The 21,676-nt window shown below is 39.2% G+C and overlaps 2 protein-coding genes across 4 annotated transcripts in view; one reads left to right on the forward strand and one right to left on the reverse strand.

Moving 5' to 3' along the window:
* Positions 1–21,676, forward strand: part of LOC134811525 (PRELI domain-containing protein 1, mitochondrial-like) — a 100,280-nt gene that overhangs the window by 13,994 nt on the left and 64,610 nt on the right. The gene's annotated exons all lie outside the window — the stretch shown is intronic.
* Positions 513–21,676, reverse strand: part of LOC134811522 (WD repeat-containing protein 49-like) — a 68,189-nt gene continuing 47,025 nt past the window's right edge. For both annotated transcript variants that reach the window (XM_063818368.1, XM_063818367.1), the window contains exon 27: positions 513–1,341. In XM_063818368.1, the coding sequence (XP_063674438.1) occupies positions 1,157–1,341 (185 nt within the window). In that variant the 3' untranslated portion in view covers positions 513–1,156. The remainder of the gene's footprint in view (positions 1,342–21,676) is intronic.

A 21,676-nucleotide genomic window follows, 5' to 3' on the forward strand; every position in this document is an offset into this window, starting at 1 on the left:
ACAGATTACGTAATAATCTTTTGGAACATTTTTACCCCCGGCCGCCCCCCCCCCCCCCTCCGTAATCAGTTTTACATATATAGCTATTGTGTCAAAATAACACTAGCGTAATCATTCGGAAACCTCCCCCCCCCCCTCAGCTGATTACGTAATATGTGAACGACCCCAAAGTACCGTCTAAAGACGACCTTAAAGTTATAGTCAGATTGGTCAAATATTTTCTTGTAATTTCGCCTGTACAAAGCTCATCTAAATTTTAACACATCATAATACCCCATTTAAAAGGGTAACATCATAACATCTCTTGTCATCTGAAAGGTAAAACATCATTATGCTTCATCTAAATCTGTAAATGTTATGATGACGAATCAGTTTATCTGACGAAGACCTCCAAATATCGAAAAAAAGTTTTGAATACAGGGAGCTTGAGAATCCCGATTTTAGTAATTCAGATTGTAGTAATTCCAATTCCAATCTGAAATTTATTGCAGGGTACAATTGACATACAGAGATTAAAATTTGTGAATAAAACTTTGCAATTAAATGGAATATTACAGCGGTACCAAATTAAAACTATACAAATCAAAATAAACACCCATTTTGTGATTTCAATCTAAATTTCAGCATGTAAAAGGACGCTATAAAAATTTGATAGGGTTATATTATAACACTTATTTACTGAAAATCTGAATAATAATAATATTAATATCTCAATCTCTGCCCTATAGCTGTAGGCTCGGCTCATCCTATTTACAGTTTATGTACAAATTTACATTGAAGAAACACAAGTTACGCATCCATAAACATTGCAATTAAGATTGGCCAGTGATATAATACTAATAGTTACAAACGTATGAGCTCAGCTCAGAAGCCACAGCTTAACTTAAACTTCATCTCGTTTTAGAGGCCCTACTACCAACGACACGAATACTATCTGATATTTCAAAGTTCGCTGTAAAACTATCCTGAAGGAGCTACACCAGCGGTCCTACAATGCTTTGAAGGAGCTACACCAGTTGTCCTACAGTGCTTTGAAGGAGCTACACCAGCGGTCCTACTTAATGCTCTGAAGGAGCTACACTAGCGGTCCTACAATGCTCTGAACTTAAAGGAGCTACATCAGCAGTCCTACAATGCTCTGAAGTGGAATATTAATCTAGAAGGCAGTAGCCCGAAGTCGTGGCAGTATCGTGGGTGTTTTGTTGTTGGAACTACTGCTGGCTCGGGTACTAGACCCCGCTTTACCACCAGGCTTGTTTCGGCGGCCCCGTACAGCTGTCCCTTCCTTGCTAGCCTCCAACAGGTGCTTGGGGAACAGACTCTTCTCATCAAACTTCAGAGCTGAAAATGGGTGTGGTTATTAGCTTGTACGTCACATATTGCTTTATAAAATCACAGTTATACAGATAGCTATTTATAATTATATTAACATCGCCATAATAAGGAATCATTTGAACACGCCAGGCAGTCGTTAAATGTAAAGACTAGAACAAAAGATGATAAGGATTAAGGTCCGTGCCCCATAAAGTTTGTTGGTTTGATAAGATTATAAACCTCAGTGCACACATAGCACACATATTTTAGGTAGCTGAACAAATAACACCAGCTTCCTAAAGGGGGGTTTTCAAAAAGGCAAACAAAATTCGTCGATTCAGATGCTGGCCATATTACATGTTACCCAACTTTCAAGAAGGTTTAGTAGTTGTTATATCTAATAAATATTTAATAAATATCAGAATATGATAAAGGAATTATTTGCGCAATGATATTTTCACACCCTCCACAGTCAGCCGCTATGGCATGATTATCCAATATCCAACTTCTTTCTCTTGGTTAAGGTTTAATGTTAATCATATGTGTTGGATCAAATACAAGTATTTTACTTTTATTGTTACAATTTTATATTCGTGTGTGGTAACTATTATTCGTTAGTGTATTGTAATTCTGTATAAAACAATTTGTGCACGTTATTGGCAGTATAAAATTGTGGTGAAGTATTGTGACGTTGCGTGATAGCTCGCGTATGAAACACAAAGTCATTTTATTTCTTTTTGTGTTAAATTACTGAGTTGGAACTTGTCAAAAAATTGTTACGTGCCGTGTTGAATTTAAAAGAATCAGATAGAACAAAGTTAAATATTCCATACATTTCTGGTTGAATATTCATTCGCTTCGAGTAAGTTTGTTGTAATGTTAGCAGCAATATGAGTTGTCTAGTTACAGGAGTAGTCTGTGGGGGGTCCCCACTCCCCAGTAGACTGTAGGGAGGAGGGGGGTCCCCACTCCCCAGTAGACTGTAGGGAGGAGGGGGGGTCCCTACTCCCCAGTAGACTTGAAACATTCCAAGGATTTGAGTATAGGGCTGTTTGTGACGTATTTGTATCCTTGTAGTTGTTCTTGTAGTTGTTCTTGTAGTTGTTCTTGTAGTTGTTCTTGTAGTTGTTCTTGTACCCATGTTTTTTACATTGACCGTTTTATTGTATAACTCAGGGCTTGTGTATATGATGCTCTTATCTGTATAACTATTACATGGACAATAATTATAGGCCCATATTGCAATGCCAATATAAGTATAACAAGGTGGAGCCAGCCTCTCTCTTCGCGGCCGGATCTTCGATCGTTGTGTATATGTATTATGTAACAGCGAATAAAAACTTAACTTGAGCTCTTCGGATAAGGCAAAGAATCGAACTGGGCCGGGGATATTAATTTTATGCGCATAAATTTTGAAAACAACACATGGGCTTTTGAGAGGAGCTGACAAAAGGGACCATTCGTCAACTGTCGTTTGTGAGCTCATTCTCTGAAACCTAATATACAACAGATGCCAGATTTTGGTCTTATATAAGACCTCTTTCCTCACACATATCTTTGTAATTGTAAAGTAAAACACTTTCCCACCAGGCTGCTTATGTTATATTTCAACGATCCCTTATTATTGTGTAAATGCAATGATCATATTGACCTAATAATTACGTTTCATCTGATTTTCAAATGAATGTTTAAGATGACAGCCGTCTTTCATGTTTTTTGTCGACAGATAACCGATCATATTTCGTTGAAGTTTGAATAACATGGTCAGAGAGCACGTTTCCTTAATTTGTGTAGTGGATTTGTAGTAGCTTACACTATAGTTTGATACATGTTTACAACTAGAACCACTTTAATTTGAATTTAACAAGACCTCCTAACCGAGAATTATATGGAAATTAAACATATTTACAGGATTATTTCATACTGTTAATTTAGTTCATCTCTGTCATCATTTCAAATTTGTATAGTCAATAGTGTATAAGAGCTTAATTTTCAAGCTCACTTCTGTCTCTCCTAGCAGACCTGGCCCTGTTTTTTTATTTTGCCCTTTTTTATTCACTTTTTAGTAGACGAATAATGAATTAAGTATGTACTGTGTAAGTCCCAAGCTCACTGCTGCCTACTGATTGCTGTGCAGCGCCAGCAAGGACTAAAGGTACCGTAACGTGGTCCTTCCCAGCTGCTCCCGCTCCAACCTTCTTATGAGGTAACTATTGACCCTTCATTGTAACTCTGTCGGAACAGGCCACGTAGAAATTGTGTAGCCACTAATCATTAGTCTGGCAAATGTACAGCTACAATGAACTTCTGTTGAAATAAGTAGGAGATGACAAGGCGAGAGATATTTATCATTAGTCGCTTCACAAATACAAATAGACACTGGGCTTATTCCGGAATCCGGATGTCTACAGTAGCACATTACCTCGGTGCTTTATACCAACAGTGTTGTGATCTGGTAAAAATATAGCTGGCCGATTATCTAGCGTGAGCGGTAATATGATCACGGCTTGGTCGTATGTACCAACATCGCTTATCTACCGCAGATGATATAAAATATTGCAATCAGAGGAGTTTGACGTTACTTTCTTGATAGTGCAAGTCTGGAAGTCTGGACGATTTGCAACCCTTCTCAGTCAATCTAATGAATCAGACCGTCGACTATTGACACGACTGAAGCATCTGATTGTTGGTGATCATATTGCATGAGACGGGCGATATATCATGCAAATTTCGGGGTATCCGCCTCCAATCCTTGCTCCATTATGAAGATTGTGTGGTCTGCACATCTCCTCGCTATCAGGTATTCGGATGAGCGGGTATTTACTTGTTAGCATGACAGCTTCTAGCAATGAAACACCACTGTGAATAGAGAATAATAAAACAGCAGTCTTGGTGCACCTGTTCAAAGCGAATATGACCCCTGTTCTCAGAGCTTTACACGGTTAACCATTAGTATTAGTCAGGACCACGTGACCGCGCATCGTCCATCATTACCGCTGCATGTTAAAAACGGTTGTACTTCCATGATCTGTAACTCGATGCTTAAACGCCCGACAAATTTTCTTTTCGTTTAATTAATGTCATTTCGAAATTATTTTCTATAGTTGTTCGTCTAAGCTTAATTAATAATTTAAGCATTTCAAACGAATCATATAATTATAGTAGTTCATTACTCTGTCGGGAAAATTACACTATTAGTTATTCGCCACGCCCCCAATCATTCGTTGAATTGCAGCCTTCTATTGTTTTTAGTCCCCGATAATTGAAAGTTGATTACGTTCAATTCATTACTCTTAAACAGGCTGATAATGACCGTCCCTTGCCAGCTGCGATAACCAGGATCAGAAGATTTGAAATAATTATCAGCTGGGACAGTCTCTAACACGAGGGCTGGGCCAGTCTCTAACACGAGGGCTGGGCCAGTCTCTAACAGGGCTGGGCCAGTCTCTAACATAAGGGCTGGGCCAGTCTCTAACAGGGCTGGACCAGTCTCTAACATAAGGGCTGGGCCAGTCTCTAACACGAGGGCTGGACCAGTCTCTAACATCAGGGCTGGGCCAGTCTCTAACAGGGCTGGGCCAGTCTCTAACACGAGGGCTGGGCCAGTCTCTAACACGAGGGTTGGGCCAGTCTCTAACACGAGGGCTGGACCAGTCTCTAACACGAGGGCTGGGCCAGTCTCTAACAGGGCTGGGCCAGTCTCTAACATCAGGGCTGGGCCAGTCTCTAACAGGGCTGGGCCAGTCTCTAACAGGGCTGGGCCAGTCTCTAACATCAGGGCTGGGCCAGTCTCTAACAGGGCTGGGCCAGTCTCTAACAGGGCTGGGCCAGTCTCTAACAGGGCTGGGCCAGTCTCTAACACGAGGGCTGGGCCAGTCTCTAACACGAGGGCTGGGCCAGTCTCTAACACGAGGGCTGGGCCAGTCTCTAACACGAGGGTTGGGCCAGTCTCTAACACGAGGGCTGGACCAGTCTCTAACACGAGGGCTGGGCCAGTCTCTAACAGGGCTGGGCCAGTCTCTAACAGGGCTGGGCCAGTCTCTAACACGAGGGCTGGGCCAGTCTCTAACACGAGGGCTGGGCCAGTCTCTAACACGAGGGCTGGGCCAGTCTCTAACACGAGGGCTGGGCCAGTCTCTAACAGGGCTGGGCCAGTCTCTAACATCAGGGCTGGGCCAGTCTCTAACAGGGCTGGGCCAGTCTCTAACAGGGCTGGGCCAGTCTCTAACACGAGGGCTGGGCCAGTCTCTAACAGGGCTGGGCCAGTCTCTAACGCGAGGGCTGGGCCAGTCTCTAACATAAGGGCTGGGCCAGTCTCTAACAGGGCTGGGCCAGTCTCTAACACGAGGGCTGGGCCATTCTCTAACAGGGCTGGGCCAGTCTCTAACACGAGGGCTGGGCCAGTCTCTAACATAAGGGCTGGGCCAGTCTCTAACAGGGCTGGGCCAGTCTCTAACACGAGGGCTGGGCCAGTCTCTAACAGGGCTGGGCCAGTCTCTAACATCAGGGCTGGGCCAGTCTCTAACAGGGCTGGGCCAGTCTCTAACACGAGGGCTGGGCCAGTCTCTAACACGAGGGCTGGGCCAGTCTCTAACATCAGGGCTGGGCCAGTCTCTAACATCAGGGCTGGGCCAGTCTCTAACACGAGGGCTGGGCCAGTCTCTAACACGAGGGCTGGGCCAGTCTCTAACACGAGGGCTGGGCCAGTTTCTAGTCGTCAGCAGAAGAAACGAGCGGCCAGGACAGACGTACGACTTGTTGTGCCCCGTCACGTGCCCTTAGGCCCGTCACGTGCACACACCTTATAATGGTAATATTCAGCTGCGATTTGTAAACCTCGTGCCCGTTCAAGAAGATGCGGTGACCTGATCTTTTGCGATCCATTTCTGAGATGTCACAGTTATGTGATCATGATATACGATGTTTGCATTCGTCCTATAGGTGTACCTGATTTGCTGGGCCTCAGCCGGCAGCCTTAATAACAGATCGCAACTTTCTCTGGCTTACTTTTAATTAATAACTGTATGACCTGTGTGAGGGTGCTCAAGTACAAAATATATTGCTCATTTTGATAATTATAATTTGCAATAGATCGGACAACACGATGAGTTTCAATAATTTGTCTCATTTGAACTGACCTTTGATCCGTCTGTTATATTTATCGGGTGATATATGTTTCTGATGCGTAACGCATATAAATATTCAAATTAAAATGCTGCATAGTTATTGAGATCCATCCAAATGATCAATATTTTGTCTAAAACAGCCCACTAAATACTTAAATACGTGAAGCTGGATCCGTGATCAGAGAGCTTGTCGACTACTATTACTACTTTTTATGGTTTTGTAACCTCCCCATTTTTATTATTTACTTGTTATAACCCCCTCGCCGCATGAGGAATGCTGTCATATCACAATTCACAAAGATCAAATGGTATCGACGTGGTTATTATAGCGGTGATAATGGCACGTCCATACTCATAGACTCATAGAAATTTCATCTGGAAATGAGGATTATTTCTTGCTTACGTTCACAACTCGTTATTGTGAATAAAGAAATGCGAGATTGTAACATTGCACTATGAGTAGCGTAATTTTAGGTATCAAGCTAAAGTTTATCCTCTTTTTGATACAAAGAATAAAAAATTTGTTACATTATTCAGCCAATCTTATAGGTTTTTAGTTAAATCCTTCGGCCATGAAGATAGATCCTTGTTCCATGATCTGATCTTAAGCAAGCAGATGCATTCTTAATCTATAAACTCGTCTCCATCCAATATCTAGGATCTTACTTAAATTTAAGAATTTAAGCACTTTGTTTTATTAGCGCTAGTTAATTTACATTTCCAGATTCCTTTGTAATTGTGAGATTGTAAGGTTTCGAATTAAAAAATCAAGCAACCCAATCGTACGTTTCATAAGATTTTTTCTTTCCGGTATTCCGCACATAATTTCCCACTCGCCCGATCTAGCGCAGCAAGCCAGTTTTTGGGCATTTGGAGCTGGGCCCCCGGTTTTATATGTTTTATAGCTCGTCCATATTGACATCTGTTTTGCTTTCAGGATTGAAATCTAACAATAAGAGTTGATAAATATAGTTAAGTTTTATTGCACAATACCCCACATAGTAAATTAAAGTAAAAAATGGACACCTGCCACCCTCTAGTCAATAGTCATCCAGTGATGCTGAATCACTTCCTACCGGGAAACTTCCTCTCTTCCCACCGGGAAACTTCCTCTCTTCCCACCCTACTGAGAGGCTGCATAACTCTACAAGTAAAGTCAAGCCACCTATATCGGAGATCTTGTACCGAACATCTATTCTTGAATTTTTCAACAACAAAATTTTAGTTTAAATTACCCGTCTCCCGGTATGCTAGCGTACCGAACTTTAGTTTAAAGTTATTGATAGTTTTTTCTAAATCTAGTAATCTAGAAGTGTGAAATCAGAGACAACCTCTCGCATTCGTATAAATCGAGTTATGAGCTGCAGAATATTCGTATTAATAGTGTTATGAGCTGCAGAATATTCGTATAAATAGAGTTATGAGCTGTAGAATATTCGTATAAATAGTGTTATGAGCTGTAGAATATTCGTATAAATAGAGTTATGAGCTGTAGAATATTCGTATAAATAGTGTTATGAGCTGTAGAATATTCGTATAAATAGAGTTATGAGCTGTAGAATATTCGTATAAATAGAGTTATGAGCTGTAGAATATTCGTATAAATAGTGTTATGAGCTGTAGAATATTCGTATAAATAGTGTTATGAGCTGTAGAATATTCGTATAAATAGAGTTATGAGCTGTAGAATATTCGTATAAATAGAGTTATGAGCTGTAGAATATTCGTATAAATAGAGTTATGAGCTGTAGAATATTCGTATAAATAGAGTTATGGGCTGTAGAATATTCGTATAAATAGAGTTATGAGCTGTAGAATATTCGTATAAATAGTGTTATGGGCTGTAGAATATTCGTATAAATAGAGTTATGAGCTGTAGAATATTCGTATAAATAGAGTTATGAGCTGTAGAATATTCGTATAAATAGTGTTATGAGCTGTAGAATATTTGTATAAATAGTGTTATTAGCTGCAGAATATTCGTATAAATAGAGTTATGAGCTGTAGAATATTCGTATAAATAGTGTTATGGGCTGTAGAATATTCGTATAAATAGAGTTATGAGCTGTAGAATATTCGTATAAATAGAGTTATGAGCTGTAGAATATTCGTATAAATAGTGTTATGAGCTGCAGAATATTCGTATAAATAGTGTTATGAGCTGTAGAATATTCGTATAAATAGTGTTATGAGCTGTAGAATATTCGTATAAATAGTGTTATGAGCTGTAGAATATTCGTATAAATAGTGTTATGAGCTGTAGAATATTCGTAATTTACAACTTTAAAATTTAATTTGTTACTTTAACACAAAACACGAACATTAAAATGCTGTCTAGTTAATACCTGGTTAAAGTAGTAACCAGTCACCTGCTTTTATCACACAGTACTATTGAATATTATATTAAATATACTATTCAACCCAAATATATTCGGATGGAAATGAGTGGAATTAAACCTCTTTAACTACTGTTAATATGGAATAAATGGATTAATACTTCATTTGAATTAAAATTTCTGTCGCCGGGATAATTCAAAATATTTTAAATTCCACAGTCCTCAATTAATTTCCGTCAAAAGAGATTAACGTCAACCATGAGCCAAAAATTTATGGTTTCCATGCTTGGTGTATCTCAAATTTACAAAAAGACGCCACAAGCCAACAGTATTTTGACATTTGCAGTACCAAACAAGCGCTGGTGAACTCCGTCTCGCCAAATTGCTGGCATTTAGTGTATGCCAAGGCTCTCCTCCCACATTCCGATCCTCAAATACCAATTGAATTATTTTAAAAAATATATATGTTAATTGTTTTTGCGTCATCCTTAATATAAGTCGTCTGTCTGTCTTCAAAACCATGTTGATTCGATAAGATATTGATTATTTTTTGTTATTTTTTGTTATTTCGTGCTAGATAGGTAGATAGACTATATGAATTATCAAATCTTTAATATAAATGAGATTTAAGAAAAGTAATGAGCTTATTATATTATGAAGCAAATGAGTTAACGGTGATGAAATGTTCAAAGCTTTTACAAGTTAATATTCAAAATATACAAAGACAATTTTTGCTATCACCTTGGTAGGAAATAAATAGGAAACAATTAAAATTCCCAGGGTCTCTTACTTGAGTTTGACATCAGAGCCGGAAGTTTACTATTGTTCATTCGAAAACATCCATTCATTAAATCTATTATGTTTTACATCTATAATTATCTGCTTCTACCACTATTATTGGTATCTCTCATTGTTCAGCGAACATAAAAGATACCGATGAAATTTCCATCAGTTATCGTCTTATTATCTAAACTTGCCTTAATATCACAAAACGTTCTATACAGTTTGCAGGTAGTTACTTTTGTTAGCATTATTGTGTTATTTGTTTGCATAATTGTGTTGAAAGTTATAAGGAGCATTGTTCCAGGTTTTCACTAACATTTTTTAGTTATTACATTGAAAAATGCGGATAAACTGGGAGATGTTTTTTATTTAGTTTTATTTTGTGTAGTATGGTTACTTAAATTCCTGTTCTCTGTTTCCCGTCGCGTCAGGACGAACTATCTTGTGTAATTCCACTGCTGTCTTGGTAGAACTCCATGGTGAAATACCACGGACCTATGTGAGGCTTCTTGGATTATACCAAGACAAATGATCTTGTAATAGTGGTAGATTGATCATTGACACCATAATTCCATCCTTGTGCAACCCAGATCCCGGCAGAATTACTAGGAACAAACCCGAACTAATATATAATAATTATATTTTATATAAACCCGAACTAATCAATCAGTCAATCACAGGCCAACACGAATAAACACCGTTCTTGACAACTCCTACAGACTTTGAAGCTCGGACACAATACAAGTTCTCATTACAGGCTAATTGACAGTCGACAAAGGCCTGTTAATTGTGATCAAACTAAAGTGAGAGCAGATCACCTCATAGAACGGAGGAGACGGTCAGTCCCAACTAATATTGTAAATTGTTAGACTTAGGCGTTTTCGGTGGGTTCACACCATATCATTTTTCTCGCACTAAACACGTTTCATGTTGTTTTGTCTATAATAAAAACTCCGAAAAAGATATGCAAATGATTTGATGGCTGCGTATCTGGATCTAAGAGGAGAAAAGAGGCTAGGAAATGTAAAGCCCTATTCATAAATATCTAAAAGAGGGTACTCAGCTCCTTTCTACTTTCCAACCGAACCAATGATCTATATGTCGGCTGACAGGCGCCAGTGACCGCCCAGACGCAGCCTTTTTAGCACAGCCGAAAACACCAAACATCAGAGATTCTCATTTTCCAAGGTTTCGAAAACCATAATTTCAGTCGCCTGCACAGATTGTCTCTGTTGTCAGTTGTGAAGCTCAGACATTATAAAAGTTGAAGGCTAATTTGGCCGCTGTCTATGTCTGCCAGATACGTTAACTAAGTGGAGCTGCACTGTGTCCGCTTGTTATGTACCATGTGTTCTCTTCTACACAGGCCCTGTTAAGATATGCCCGGGTCCCCTGTGTCCGCTTGTGTTCTCTTCTACACAGGGCCTGTTAAGATATGCCCGGGTCCCCTGTGTCCGCTTGTGTTCTATTCTACACAGGCCCTGTTAAGATATGCCCGGGTCCCCTGTGTCCGCTTGTGTTCTCTTCTACACAGGGCCTATTAAGATATGCCCGGGTCCCCTGTGTCCGCTTGTGTTCTCTTCTACACAGGCCCTGTTAAGATATGCCCTACACAGGGCCTGTTAAGATATGCCCGGGTCCCCTGTGTCCGCTTGTGTTCTCTTCTACACAAGGCCTGTTAAGATATGCCCGGGTCCCCTGTGTCCGCTTGTGTTCTCTTCTACACAGGGCCTGTTAAGATATGCCCGGGTCCCCTGTGTCCGCTTGTGTTCTCTTCTACACAGGGCCTGTTAAGATATGCCCGGGTCCCCTGTGTCCGCTTGTGTTCTATTCTACACAGGCCCTGTTAAGATATGCCCGGGTCCCCTGTGTCCGCTTGTGTTCTCTTCTACACAGGCCCTGTTAAGATATGCCCGGGTCCCCTGTGTCCGCTTGTGTTCTCTTCTACACAGGGCCTGATAAGATATGCCCGGGTCCCCTGTGTCCGCTTGTGTTCTCTTCTACACAGGGCCTGTTAAGATATGCCCGGGTCCCCTGTGTCCGCTTGTGTTCTCTTCTACACAAGGCCTGTTAAGATATGCCCGGATCCCCATCCAGTTCTCTCCACATTAATACCTCTCTGATATAATGCGCTGTGCTTATCAACATACGCATGGCCTGGTCCGGCATGGTGCCCTATTGCTTTAATCATACACGGGGCTCCCATAACCTATTATATGTGGCCCCACCAATTTATATACAGTTGTTAACATGTATAACAAGCTTGTCTTTAGTAGCACCTCTTCTCCCTTCTTCCCCGCTCTTTTGCGGGCCTTTCAGGTACTGATACAGTACAAGTAATCTGTGTGGTCGTACCCATTAGAAGGGTTAGTGAGTAGTCAATTATACGTCTATTTGTTTGATCGACAGCCTAATTTAGTGATATATTTCATCTTTTAGCTAGCGTCTCAGTTCTCCGAGGCCACTGAAAGAGTTTACTGTACGTTGTTGTTCCCAAGTCCAGACGCCATCATTGATTGTTTATCATTACAATAAGCTAGTCTAACCATGACTAGTCATGGACTGTACTGCTACTTATAGGACGCTGAGGCATTGTGTCTATCAGCTGTCGGATACAATGGACAACAATAGTAGTCAACAAACAATGAACGTTAACTATGTCCAGTGAACCTCGCCATTTCATCCGTTGAAGCACACATTGTGTTTGTCATTTCATCCACTGAAGCACACATTGTGTTTGTCGGCTCGAACAAACAACAATGGGCACCGCCAACAATTGTTATGAGACATAAAGTACCTTTATTATGTCCATTGAATCGCTTACCAAGGAACTTACAGAGTGCCCGGCTACTGTACTCTCACATAATTTACAATCATAAGTACCAGTTATATCAGCATAATTCACAACCTAAATAACATGATGATTTACCTGATCCTGTAACTCTGATGAGTGATCACTAACCACGCTACCACTATCCAGACTAGTACGTTTCCTAGTTTACCTGGTGCCCACCCTAAATAACCGGCCATTTTGAAGCAATCCAGCCAAACTGTTTCGGCTGACTTTGTGACGCTTCTCATTTTTCTTTTTGTTCCCCACGTTCACTATGTCTCCACCCATCCGCTTAATTATACAGCTCAAGATTAACCCGCTAATCCAGACAGTGGATAATATGGGATATGGCTCTTACATTAACATAATATTCAGACCATCACTTATGAATTGTTCGACCATGTGTTAGCACAGGAAACAGGGTGATCTACAATAGTCAAATAAAGTACAGCAGCCTGATATAAAAGCACAGAAACCCACTGCCCAATAATTAAGCAGAATCGATTAATAATCCCTTTGTTTATTAATAATCCCTTTACGAACCCAAGTATAGTAGTCAATACTTCCGGTGCATGGGTGAAAACTTGATCTCCTCAATCTCCACTATGACTAAGCGCAATTATGACTCTAGACATGACAAGACTCTAAAATGTTACGTGTTAATAAGTTACAAAACTACTATAGGGTTAACAAAGGACCTCATTCAATATTGGTCCTCTTTGGATGTCCTCTCAGTTAAAAGTAAGAATACGTCATTGGTGCTTTGAAGTGCCATTATGAGGCTAAAGCACCATTATCGTTTCAAACCGTTAGTTAATGGTGCTTTGTAAATTGATGCTGTTGTTTCTTCCCACATCCAGAAAGTCTTAAATTTCCTCGCAGTTCAATTTTTATTATGCCATAAGAAAGGTCAGGTCGTCTACAAAATTTCATCCTTAATCCAAAATTTCCTCGCAGATTATCTGCCGCCTTTCTAGATGTGGGTGCTTGTTCCTGATTGTGTCTGGGTCGCTCCTTTTCAAACCAATCATAAAAATCAGATGCAGGAAAAAATGTCGCACAGTGTAAACCCGTCAAATGAAATAGAAGCGGTGATATAATCATTACTAATTACTAATTAGTTAATTAATCATTGTTAATTAGATAACTAGCAAAGAAAGAGAAGATGGCGTTATGGAGTACATGAACGCATAAATGGATAAATACAGAATAAAATCCGCATAAATTTGTATAACTATAAAACAATTTCATGGATAAAATCAGCTGAACAGTACGTAATGCCTACCATATGAACCATGCGAGGGATGGAAAGTGATGTAATGGTAAAATGTTACCAAATAATAGACTGCAAGTGCATGAGTACAGGAAATTGTAGAATAGATTATGCCCATTAAAGGAGATCACCCCATCGGTTATTTCAAGTTGCAGTAGTTTAAAGTACTTAAGACTATTACTAAGTACTTCAGTTTATTTATTATTTTAACGCTTCTTACTCGTCACACCCTAAGATGAGAAGCACGGACCAGTCGTACTTTTAAATTCGACGGTATCATGCGTACTTTTAAATGTTTATTGAAAAGTACAATCCGAACAATGCGTGTCAAACCTGTTATTGAGTCTTTATATTGTATAGTAAGAGACTCATATAGATAAAAACCGTCAAATATATTTTGAGTGAAAAGTACGTTGTAATAGTTTTAATAGTCGTACTTTTCAATCTGGCATACACATACGTCCTTTAGTCCCGAACCCCCGTGCCCCTCGTACCCGTATACCCCCGTACCCCCGTACACCCGAACTTCTCATCTTAGGTCACACCTCTTTGAATACGGCAATATAAGAATATACTGACGAAAGTACACTACTGGAACAAGTAATTGACAACCGGTTATTGCATTTTGATTGTTGCAAACAAACATATTTGTATACTCTCAAACCAGGTTTATAGTGCTCTATTTTATAATTATGATACCCGCTATAATTGTGCTTGTACCTAATTTCTGAAACCTGTCAGTTTATAGTAGCCATACCTTTAAAATTTTCGAACAAAGACTTTTTTACCAGTAATTGATTTTAGATGATATTATTTATGAACGAAATCTTTTCGAACGAAATCTTTGCGTGAATGGATTAATGTTATTGTTTTCTATTAGATCTTTGGGCTCCGTTTAATTACATGATCCTTGTTCTCCTAACCTGGCTATAATTAATTTTAATAAAAATTTATCCTGCACAAGCAACTCAAACCATTCAGAAGAAAAGACTAAATATTTAAATATGAGTTTAATAAATCTGCTACGTCAGAGGCAGCTGATGAGCTCTTCCTCGCCGATATATTACAATTGATATGGAATTAGACAACCGGAACCCAGAAATGGGGGTGATCAACAAACGTCACACCAGTTAGCCAGTCGCTTCCCAACCGTTATATCTATAACTACGTCACTATGGTAACTCAAACTCTCACAAACACATACGAGATGTCTCTGTGAACAAAAAGCCAAGCCGGGTATCCCACGGTGCTAACAGAGCCATTTATCTACTCATCACTATCAGGACTGCAGGTGTCACGCCCTTGTCACGTACCCTGGTCTCCGCCTATTCAACAACCATCGTACCCTGGTCTCCGCCTATTCAATAACCATCGCCTCCCACATTTCATCATCGTGACGCTTTTGTGAAGATTTAACGATGGGAGAAGAGATGATGAGATGGTGAGATCAGTGCCTTGGGAAGGGAGGGAGGAGGAGGAGAGAGAGATGTGTTCAGTGTTATAGCTGTCCGCTAATACAGGTCCCAACGTCACTAGTCCTCATTCCACCTGATAAGAGCCAGCTATTATCAGGTTGATCTGCCAGCATCATCAGTTTCCTCCTGGCGCCTGCTGCCGGCCAATCTTGTCCACATTTATACATGTAAAACTCTTTTTACATATCCTCATATCGTGTGACCTCTGATAAACGCTGATTAGTATACTCTGCATTACGCACAATTTTGTGTCCGCATATGCTTTCGTCTGACTCTAATACGAATTACACAAGATTGTCACAATTCAAAACATTATATCCATCCTGTCTACACCATCCGCACCGAAAAGGGTAGTTTGCCGTTACCATGGTTTCCCCGAATATACCCCATTGTTTGCTGTCTACCCGAACACCTCACACATAACGGTCAAGGCAGACGATACTTAAGTACCTAGTCGCCTAACAAAGCTTATAACACTTTCACTCGTATTGTTGTTTGCCCGCCGTTTCGTTAAGAGGATAACTAGATAAGTTACCAAACCAGCAGGTGCTCGAGTATAGCACTGGTCTAGTCAATTTGTTCATGAGTCAACAGCATGTCACAATTATAAATGTAGGACGTAGGTTGTGGGCCACTGACTATGCTAATCAGTCTGCTACTGCTAGCATATCCTCCGTCTATCTAACTTGATATGATGACATTACGTGGTGTGATGACGTCACGTGGTGTGATGACGTCACATATCCTCCGTGTATCTAACTTGGCTACTTAATCTGTTTTGCTGCCGCGCGCACGTTCTGCCGCCGCGCGCACGTTTAGGTATCTATAATATTATATAGGGGTCTTGTAAAATGGTAACAGGCTCCAGAGTTGGAATCTTAATTGCACTGCTCTATGGCCCAGGCTGTAGTTTCCCGGGACTCAGCAGCTTATAAATGAGTGTATTCTAATTCGATAGTAGTTGGTAGGTAGCTCCAAGGCATGTCAAATTACTTTAGGTCCTTAGGACCTTTGTCTCTACGCAGTGGAAGGATCCAGGTACTATTGCAAATTATCCCCAATTATTATCTTTAATTGATCAAATTTGGCCTATTTCTGATCTAGTCCATACTCAGCTGCTGTAGTACTTATTAAAATCGTTCGTTACGAAATTATGTTTTAAACTTTTGGCTCTTTAATGGTGAGGCAGGCGTTATTACATTGTTACGGTAAAACACTCTAATACGTTATTTACATTAACATGCCTATTTACTATTTAGCAATATCATTGACCATTGTCTCCTTCAGTCAATGTATGGAAATTGTTTTTTAGCTCTATAACGTATTCTTCCTTAGAAATCTCTCCGACTTCGTCAGAAACCTTTAACAGACAGGTAACTGTTTGCAGACCACTAGAAAAAAATACTGCTGCCACTCCGCAAGCAACCCGGGGTAGAGTCATGATTAATAATTGGTAGCTACAACCAGATAGGCATCTTGTCCAGTCTGTCATTAGTCGCAGCATGATACATCTACAGTAAGATCAGCCATATATTCTCATATTCCCATATAATGCTTCGTATTTAACATATTAAATGCTCGGTAATGATGCATAGTCTCGTATGCCATCTTTCTGAAACTCTGATAGCTATATAACTGGTAACCACCGGTAACCGGTGGTAAATGACGACATGTCTGGTCAAGTCGAGATCTTGCGTCTTTAAATAAATCCCATTTTATATCCTTAGGCTTGTCTTTTCTTGGCTATTGTCTCTTCTTATTACTTTATCTTCATAGGGTCATATTATATGCCCTTTACTTTTAGTTTCATCAATTTGATGTAGAACATGCCGACCCTCTTTATATAAAAATTGTCCACATACTTCCTTTTTTCTCTATCCATACTTATATAACTTAATCGGTATAAAGAACACGGAGGGCTGTTTAAGCCGAATGCCGTTATCATCTTCATTTTCGTTTTATATATTATATTCAAAACAAGTATCCGTTCAACTTTTACCGTCAACAATTATGCTGTTTGATGACTTTGTCGCTTTAAGCGGTTACTTTCAGGATTTCCAGTTTTATATTTCAATTCTTATCGTTCAATAAAAGTTAAAACTAATCTCATCCTTTAAAATAAAATATTATATGGAGCAGGGGGCATTCGTAATATGTATAAATAACATCGACATATTATGTGCATAATAATAGCCTGCATCCATTTTAAAACCATTACGTGCGCAAATGATAATGATATTGGGTCACATATTATAGCAGTATATATATATATATTATATATAATATATATTAATACATCTATGTACCATTTCTGTATATATAGCACTATAGCAGAAATGGTAAAAAGGAGGGTAAAATCAGATATTTCGATAAAGGGGTTTGCCGTTAGCCAAATAAGAGCTGAATTCAATGACGCTGTGTCCCAAAACAATTTTTAAATAAAGCACTGTTTGAATCTTATGATAAGTATGTTCTAATAACCAGCAGATAGTTTAATTTATAGTGCTGTCACTAGCCCCTAAGTGCACCGGATATTATTATATTTTCCCTTTATACAAGTGTAATTTTATTGCGTTTAATGGTTACAGGTACTTGGGGGCCTCTAAGTGTATCTTATGTTATATTCTTATATCTCAACTTAAGCGTTTTTCACCTTTTATACCCGCTGAAACCCCCCTCCTCTCCCCTTGCTGACGCAATCCATTGTTCGATGATCGTCAAACTGACAAGCTTAAATTAAATTCGGTGACATTATTTGAACATCGTTTGCATTGTATATGGTTTGCCTGTTTTATTTGTTATTACTTAATCGTTTGATTAAGTAATTAAATTATTAGTTGAAAGTTTTTCTTTGTGAGATATTTTAGTAAGTCAGTAGGAACCGCTCTTACGTTTGAAATTTATATTTTTCTTTACTAGACGCAGTCGATATCGGTGGGGCTTAAGTGGATGTGCTCCGTTTCTTATTGTCATTACTTAAAAAAACAATTTTAATTCTATTCAGTTCACAACGTTACACAATTTTCACTCAAACTCCCTGCAAAAATTTAATATTTAGTCATTCAAATAGGTTATATTTACGCGAGCATCTCTAGTTGCATATTTAACAAAACTTGTTCGTTTTATCTATCTGAAAACAACATTAACGAAAAAAGTATGTAGATTAAGGTCATTTATTTTTCATTCGTTATTTTTACTGTGAAATATACCGCAATCCTGTAACTAATCTTACCTATTAAACCTCTAAAATTAACTCATTTGCCAGCTGCGTTCTTAATCTCTGGTAAATAAAATTTGACAGATTTTCTCAACGAATTATCATACCTGCGCTGTGATAATTATTTGATTTTACACTGCTGGCAAGGCATAATTGTATAATCTCAGGAAACCATAGTTATCGAATTGTTCTGCAATTTCTGATTAATATTAAATAGAATAGATCTTTAGGATGTTTATTATTAACTGCTTTAGATTTGTGTAAAGTTCGATAATAATAAATTAAACAGAAAGGTTAAATATCTTATGTTTTAACCCGTCTCAACTGATTACTTCGAACATATGGCCGCTTTGAGTAAAATATAAATGCGTATTTTTTAACCACGCTAAGGCGGGTTCAGATCCACCAGAAAATAAAATTCCAATTTCCTACATTATATAATAGTTATTAGTTAATATTAGAGCTAAAATAGCTGTCACGATTTTCGGCAGACACTTTAAGTGGTTAATGTCATTGTACAAACTACTTCCGGCTGGACAACTATAATAGTGAAGTGAATTAAACAGAATTTACGATAAGTGACATTAGAAATTAGCATTATGAAGTGGAAATAGACAATAGTTATAATTGATAACTTCAATGACATTAGTCTTTAGAGCAATTTACACGTGGTCATGAAACTTAATTTACGACACTAAGCCTCATAGCCCCTAGGAGAGCTCAGATCATTTCTCGTTATTTAGTTTTAATGATCAGCTCATTTTTATTCAATTCTCTTGGAAATCGGACCGTGGATAGGTCGGCTCGATGTCAGACTTTGCGGAACCTACCTGATGATATAAGTGGATGATATATCAATGGATTGATAGAGATTGTTGTTGTTTAAGTGTTTAGAGATGGACTCCGATTGTTGTTTATAAGTGCTTTGTTTACTGCTTACTTGTTTAGTTTTAAAACTCAATAAAGTTAAGAATTTTCTTCGCCGTCTTGTCTGGAGACTTATGATAAAGTCTTGCTTTTTGTGCTACAGGTTGTCCTTAAACTTAGATTAGTCTTTAAATCGTAGTTAGGTTTGGGTAAGTCATGTGAGTGGGGTCATCTGAGTAGGGTCCGGGTATAAATACTGTATTTCGATTCATTTCATTCCAAAGTTCATATTTTGATTCCCCTGTCTGTTAACAAGTTTGCGAGCACACACACACAGACGTAAACATTAATCACGTAGGTTCATGAGCACTTGTATTGACGGGTACACAGGACTCAACTACTCAGATTAAATTACAAATACAAGGTTACCTAAACTGTGGGACCTGCGGGACAAACGTCTGCCTAAATAATGTATAGTGCGGGGCTGTCATTCGCCTGCTGCTTTACCTGCACGACGTGTGGTTGCTGCTTCCAGAATCCAGATTCTATGCCTGTCTCGCAACATACGAACCCACGATCTAATTATTTAATAAGAGGGCTGGGACTGCGGAGGACTTCGGGTTTTACAATGTCAAATAAACGCTTTAATCGTTAGTTCCATGTGCATTTCTCGCCGGACGGCAGTCTGGGATATGCTGAATTGACGAAGCTTGCTTATAAAGTTATAAAGACTACTCAAAGAGACTGTATTCTTATATCTCCTTGAGATTCCGTTCATGTTCAACATTATGTGAAATTTCTAGCTTGCCGTAACTCTGGAGTCTGATTTGTATGGTAAAGCTGCCCACTTTGATTGCACAAGTTAGAGCACTCAGTATATAACTAGACGAGTCAGCTGTGTCCTTGTCGTTTTACTGTCGTTTTACTGTAAACTTTGTACCCATTTCTTGCAGATTTGTAGCAATCATTCAAGGCGTGGAGCTGCAGTTTGTAGCAAAACAACTCACTCTACTTATTTGGTATTTACTTGCACAGTTTGTTACTTACTTTTGTTACTTTTGTTGGGTTTAGCGCACTGCAAAAGGGTCATCAACTATCTTGACCGCCCCATAGCTCCGATGTTACGGGATCCGTTCGCCATTCCAGGATGGAGTTGGTATTAGGGGATGTGTATTGTGTATCCCTTGACCGGAGGCTGGTCAGGGATCTGCCGGAGCAAGGATGTGAGTTGTATGAATTCGAATTCTTCTATCCTGTTGATGTAACCAGGAAGGCAATTCCAGAGACGTAGGCCAATAACAGCGAACGAATTGTCATAGAGGCTCTGGTGGTAAGCAGCAACACCCCTTCGTAGGGAGGGTACAACTTCTTTAATGCCAGTTTGAGGTCTTGAAGTTAAGTTAATCTTCAGATCGTTGATGATGGACCCATGGAGGATCTTCCACATGTGTAGCAGGATATAGCGTTCCCTTCGACGTTGTAGAGACATGAGTGAGATTTTTTAAATCTCCCCCAGTAATCAAAGTGTTGGGTCCCTGCTATTCGAGATGTGAATGTCCGTTGAACTCCTTCCAGTTCTTGTATATCTGACACTTTTCATAATGGGCAGCAGTATTCGAGTAAACTGCGTACCATGGACTTGTATAGTGTCAGCATGATAGTAGAACTTCTGGTGTGGAAGACACTCAATACCCATGCGGCCTTTTGACGTGCCTTGTTTGCCATAGCTTTGATTTGTTAAGTCCAGCTCAAGTCAGAACTGACAGTAACTCCAAGGTCCCGAAGTTGTTGGACAGGCGTAAGATTGCCTTTGGAGGTTGAATACTTGTAGACTTCACATGTAAATGGCAAGTGGTGCAATGGGCTAGACCGATTGACAGCATGGCTTAGAAACTCAAATTTGTCTTCATGAAGTGACACATTGTTTCTAATGGACCACTGAGTGACTCTGTCAAGGTCTTGCTGCAGCAGTGGCATATCCTGAGTCTGGGATATGGCTTTCATAATCCTTGTGTCATATGCAAAGCAACGAATGACACTGTTAGTAACGCAGTTTGGATATGGAGATTAATAGGGTAGTTTCAAGAATTTGGATTCAAGTTTAGTAATTATTTCCTGTCTGATAATATGTTATGTTCATTATCCTGTCACAGGCATATTATCGTATGGATGAATGTATTATTTCATCCGTTGAATAGGTAATTTCAGCAGGTGATTAATAACTGCATAAAAAACGTCAGTATTCATTATTAGTTTATATTATGTATTAAAGTTCATGATAAGTTTTTGTTGTAAACGTCATCCAATTAACAATGTAATTCATAATTTCTAACAAAAAAGCCGAGTGATTAGGTAGAACTAATTAAGAATTTTAAAAAGGTACGACAAAATGATTTTGTTACGCCGCGTTTTTTTTTCCGAGGTAAGTGTTCGCTCATTATATTATTTAGAT

Source organism: Bolinopsis microptera, chromosome 2 (genome assembly GCF_026151205.1).
Source record: "Bolinopsis microptera isolate Bmic1 chromosome 2, MBARI_Bmic_1.0, whole genome shotgun sequence".
In the NCBI taxonomy this organism is placed as follows: Eukaryota; Metazoa; Ctenophora; class Tentaculata; order Lobata; family Bolinopsidae; genus Bolinopsis; species Bolinopsis microptera.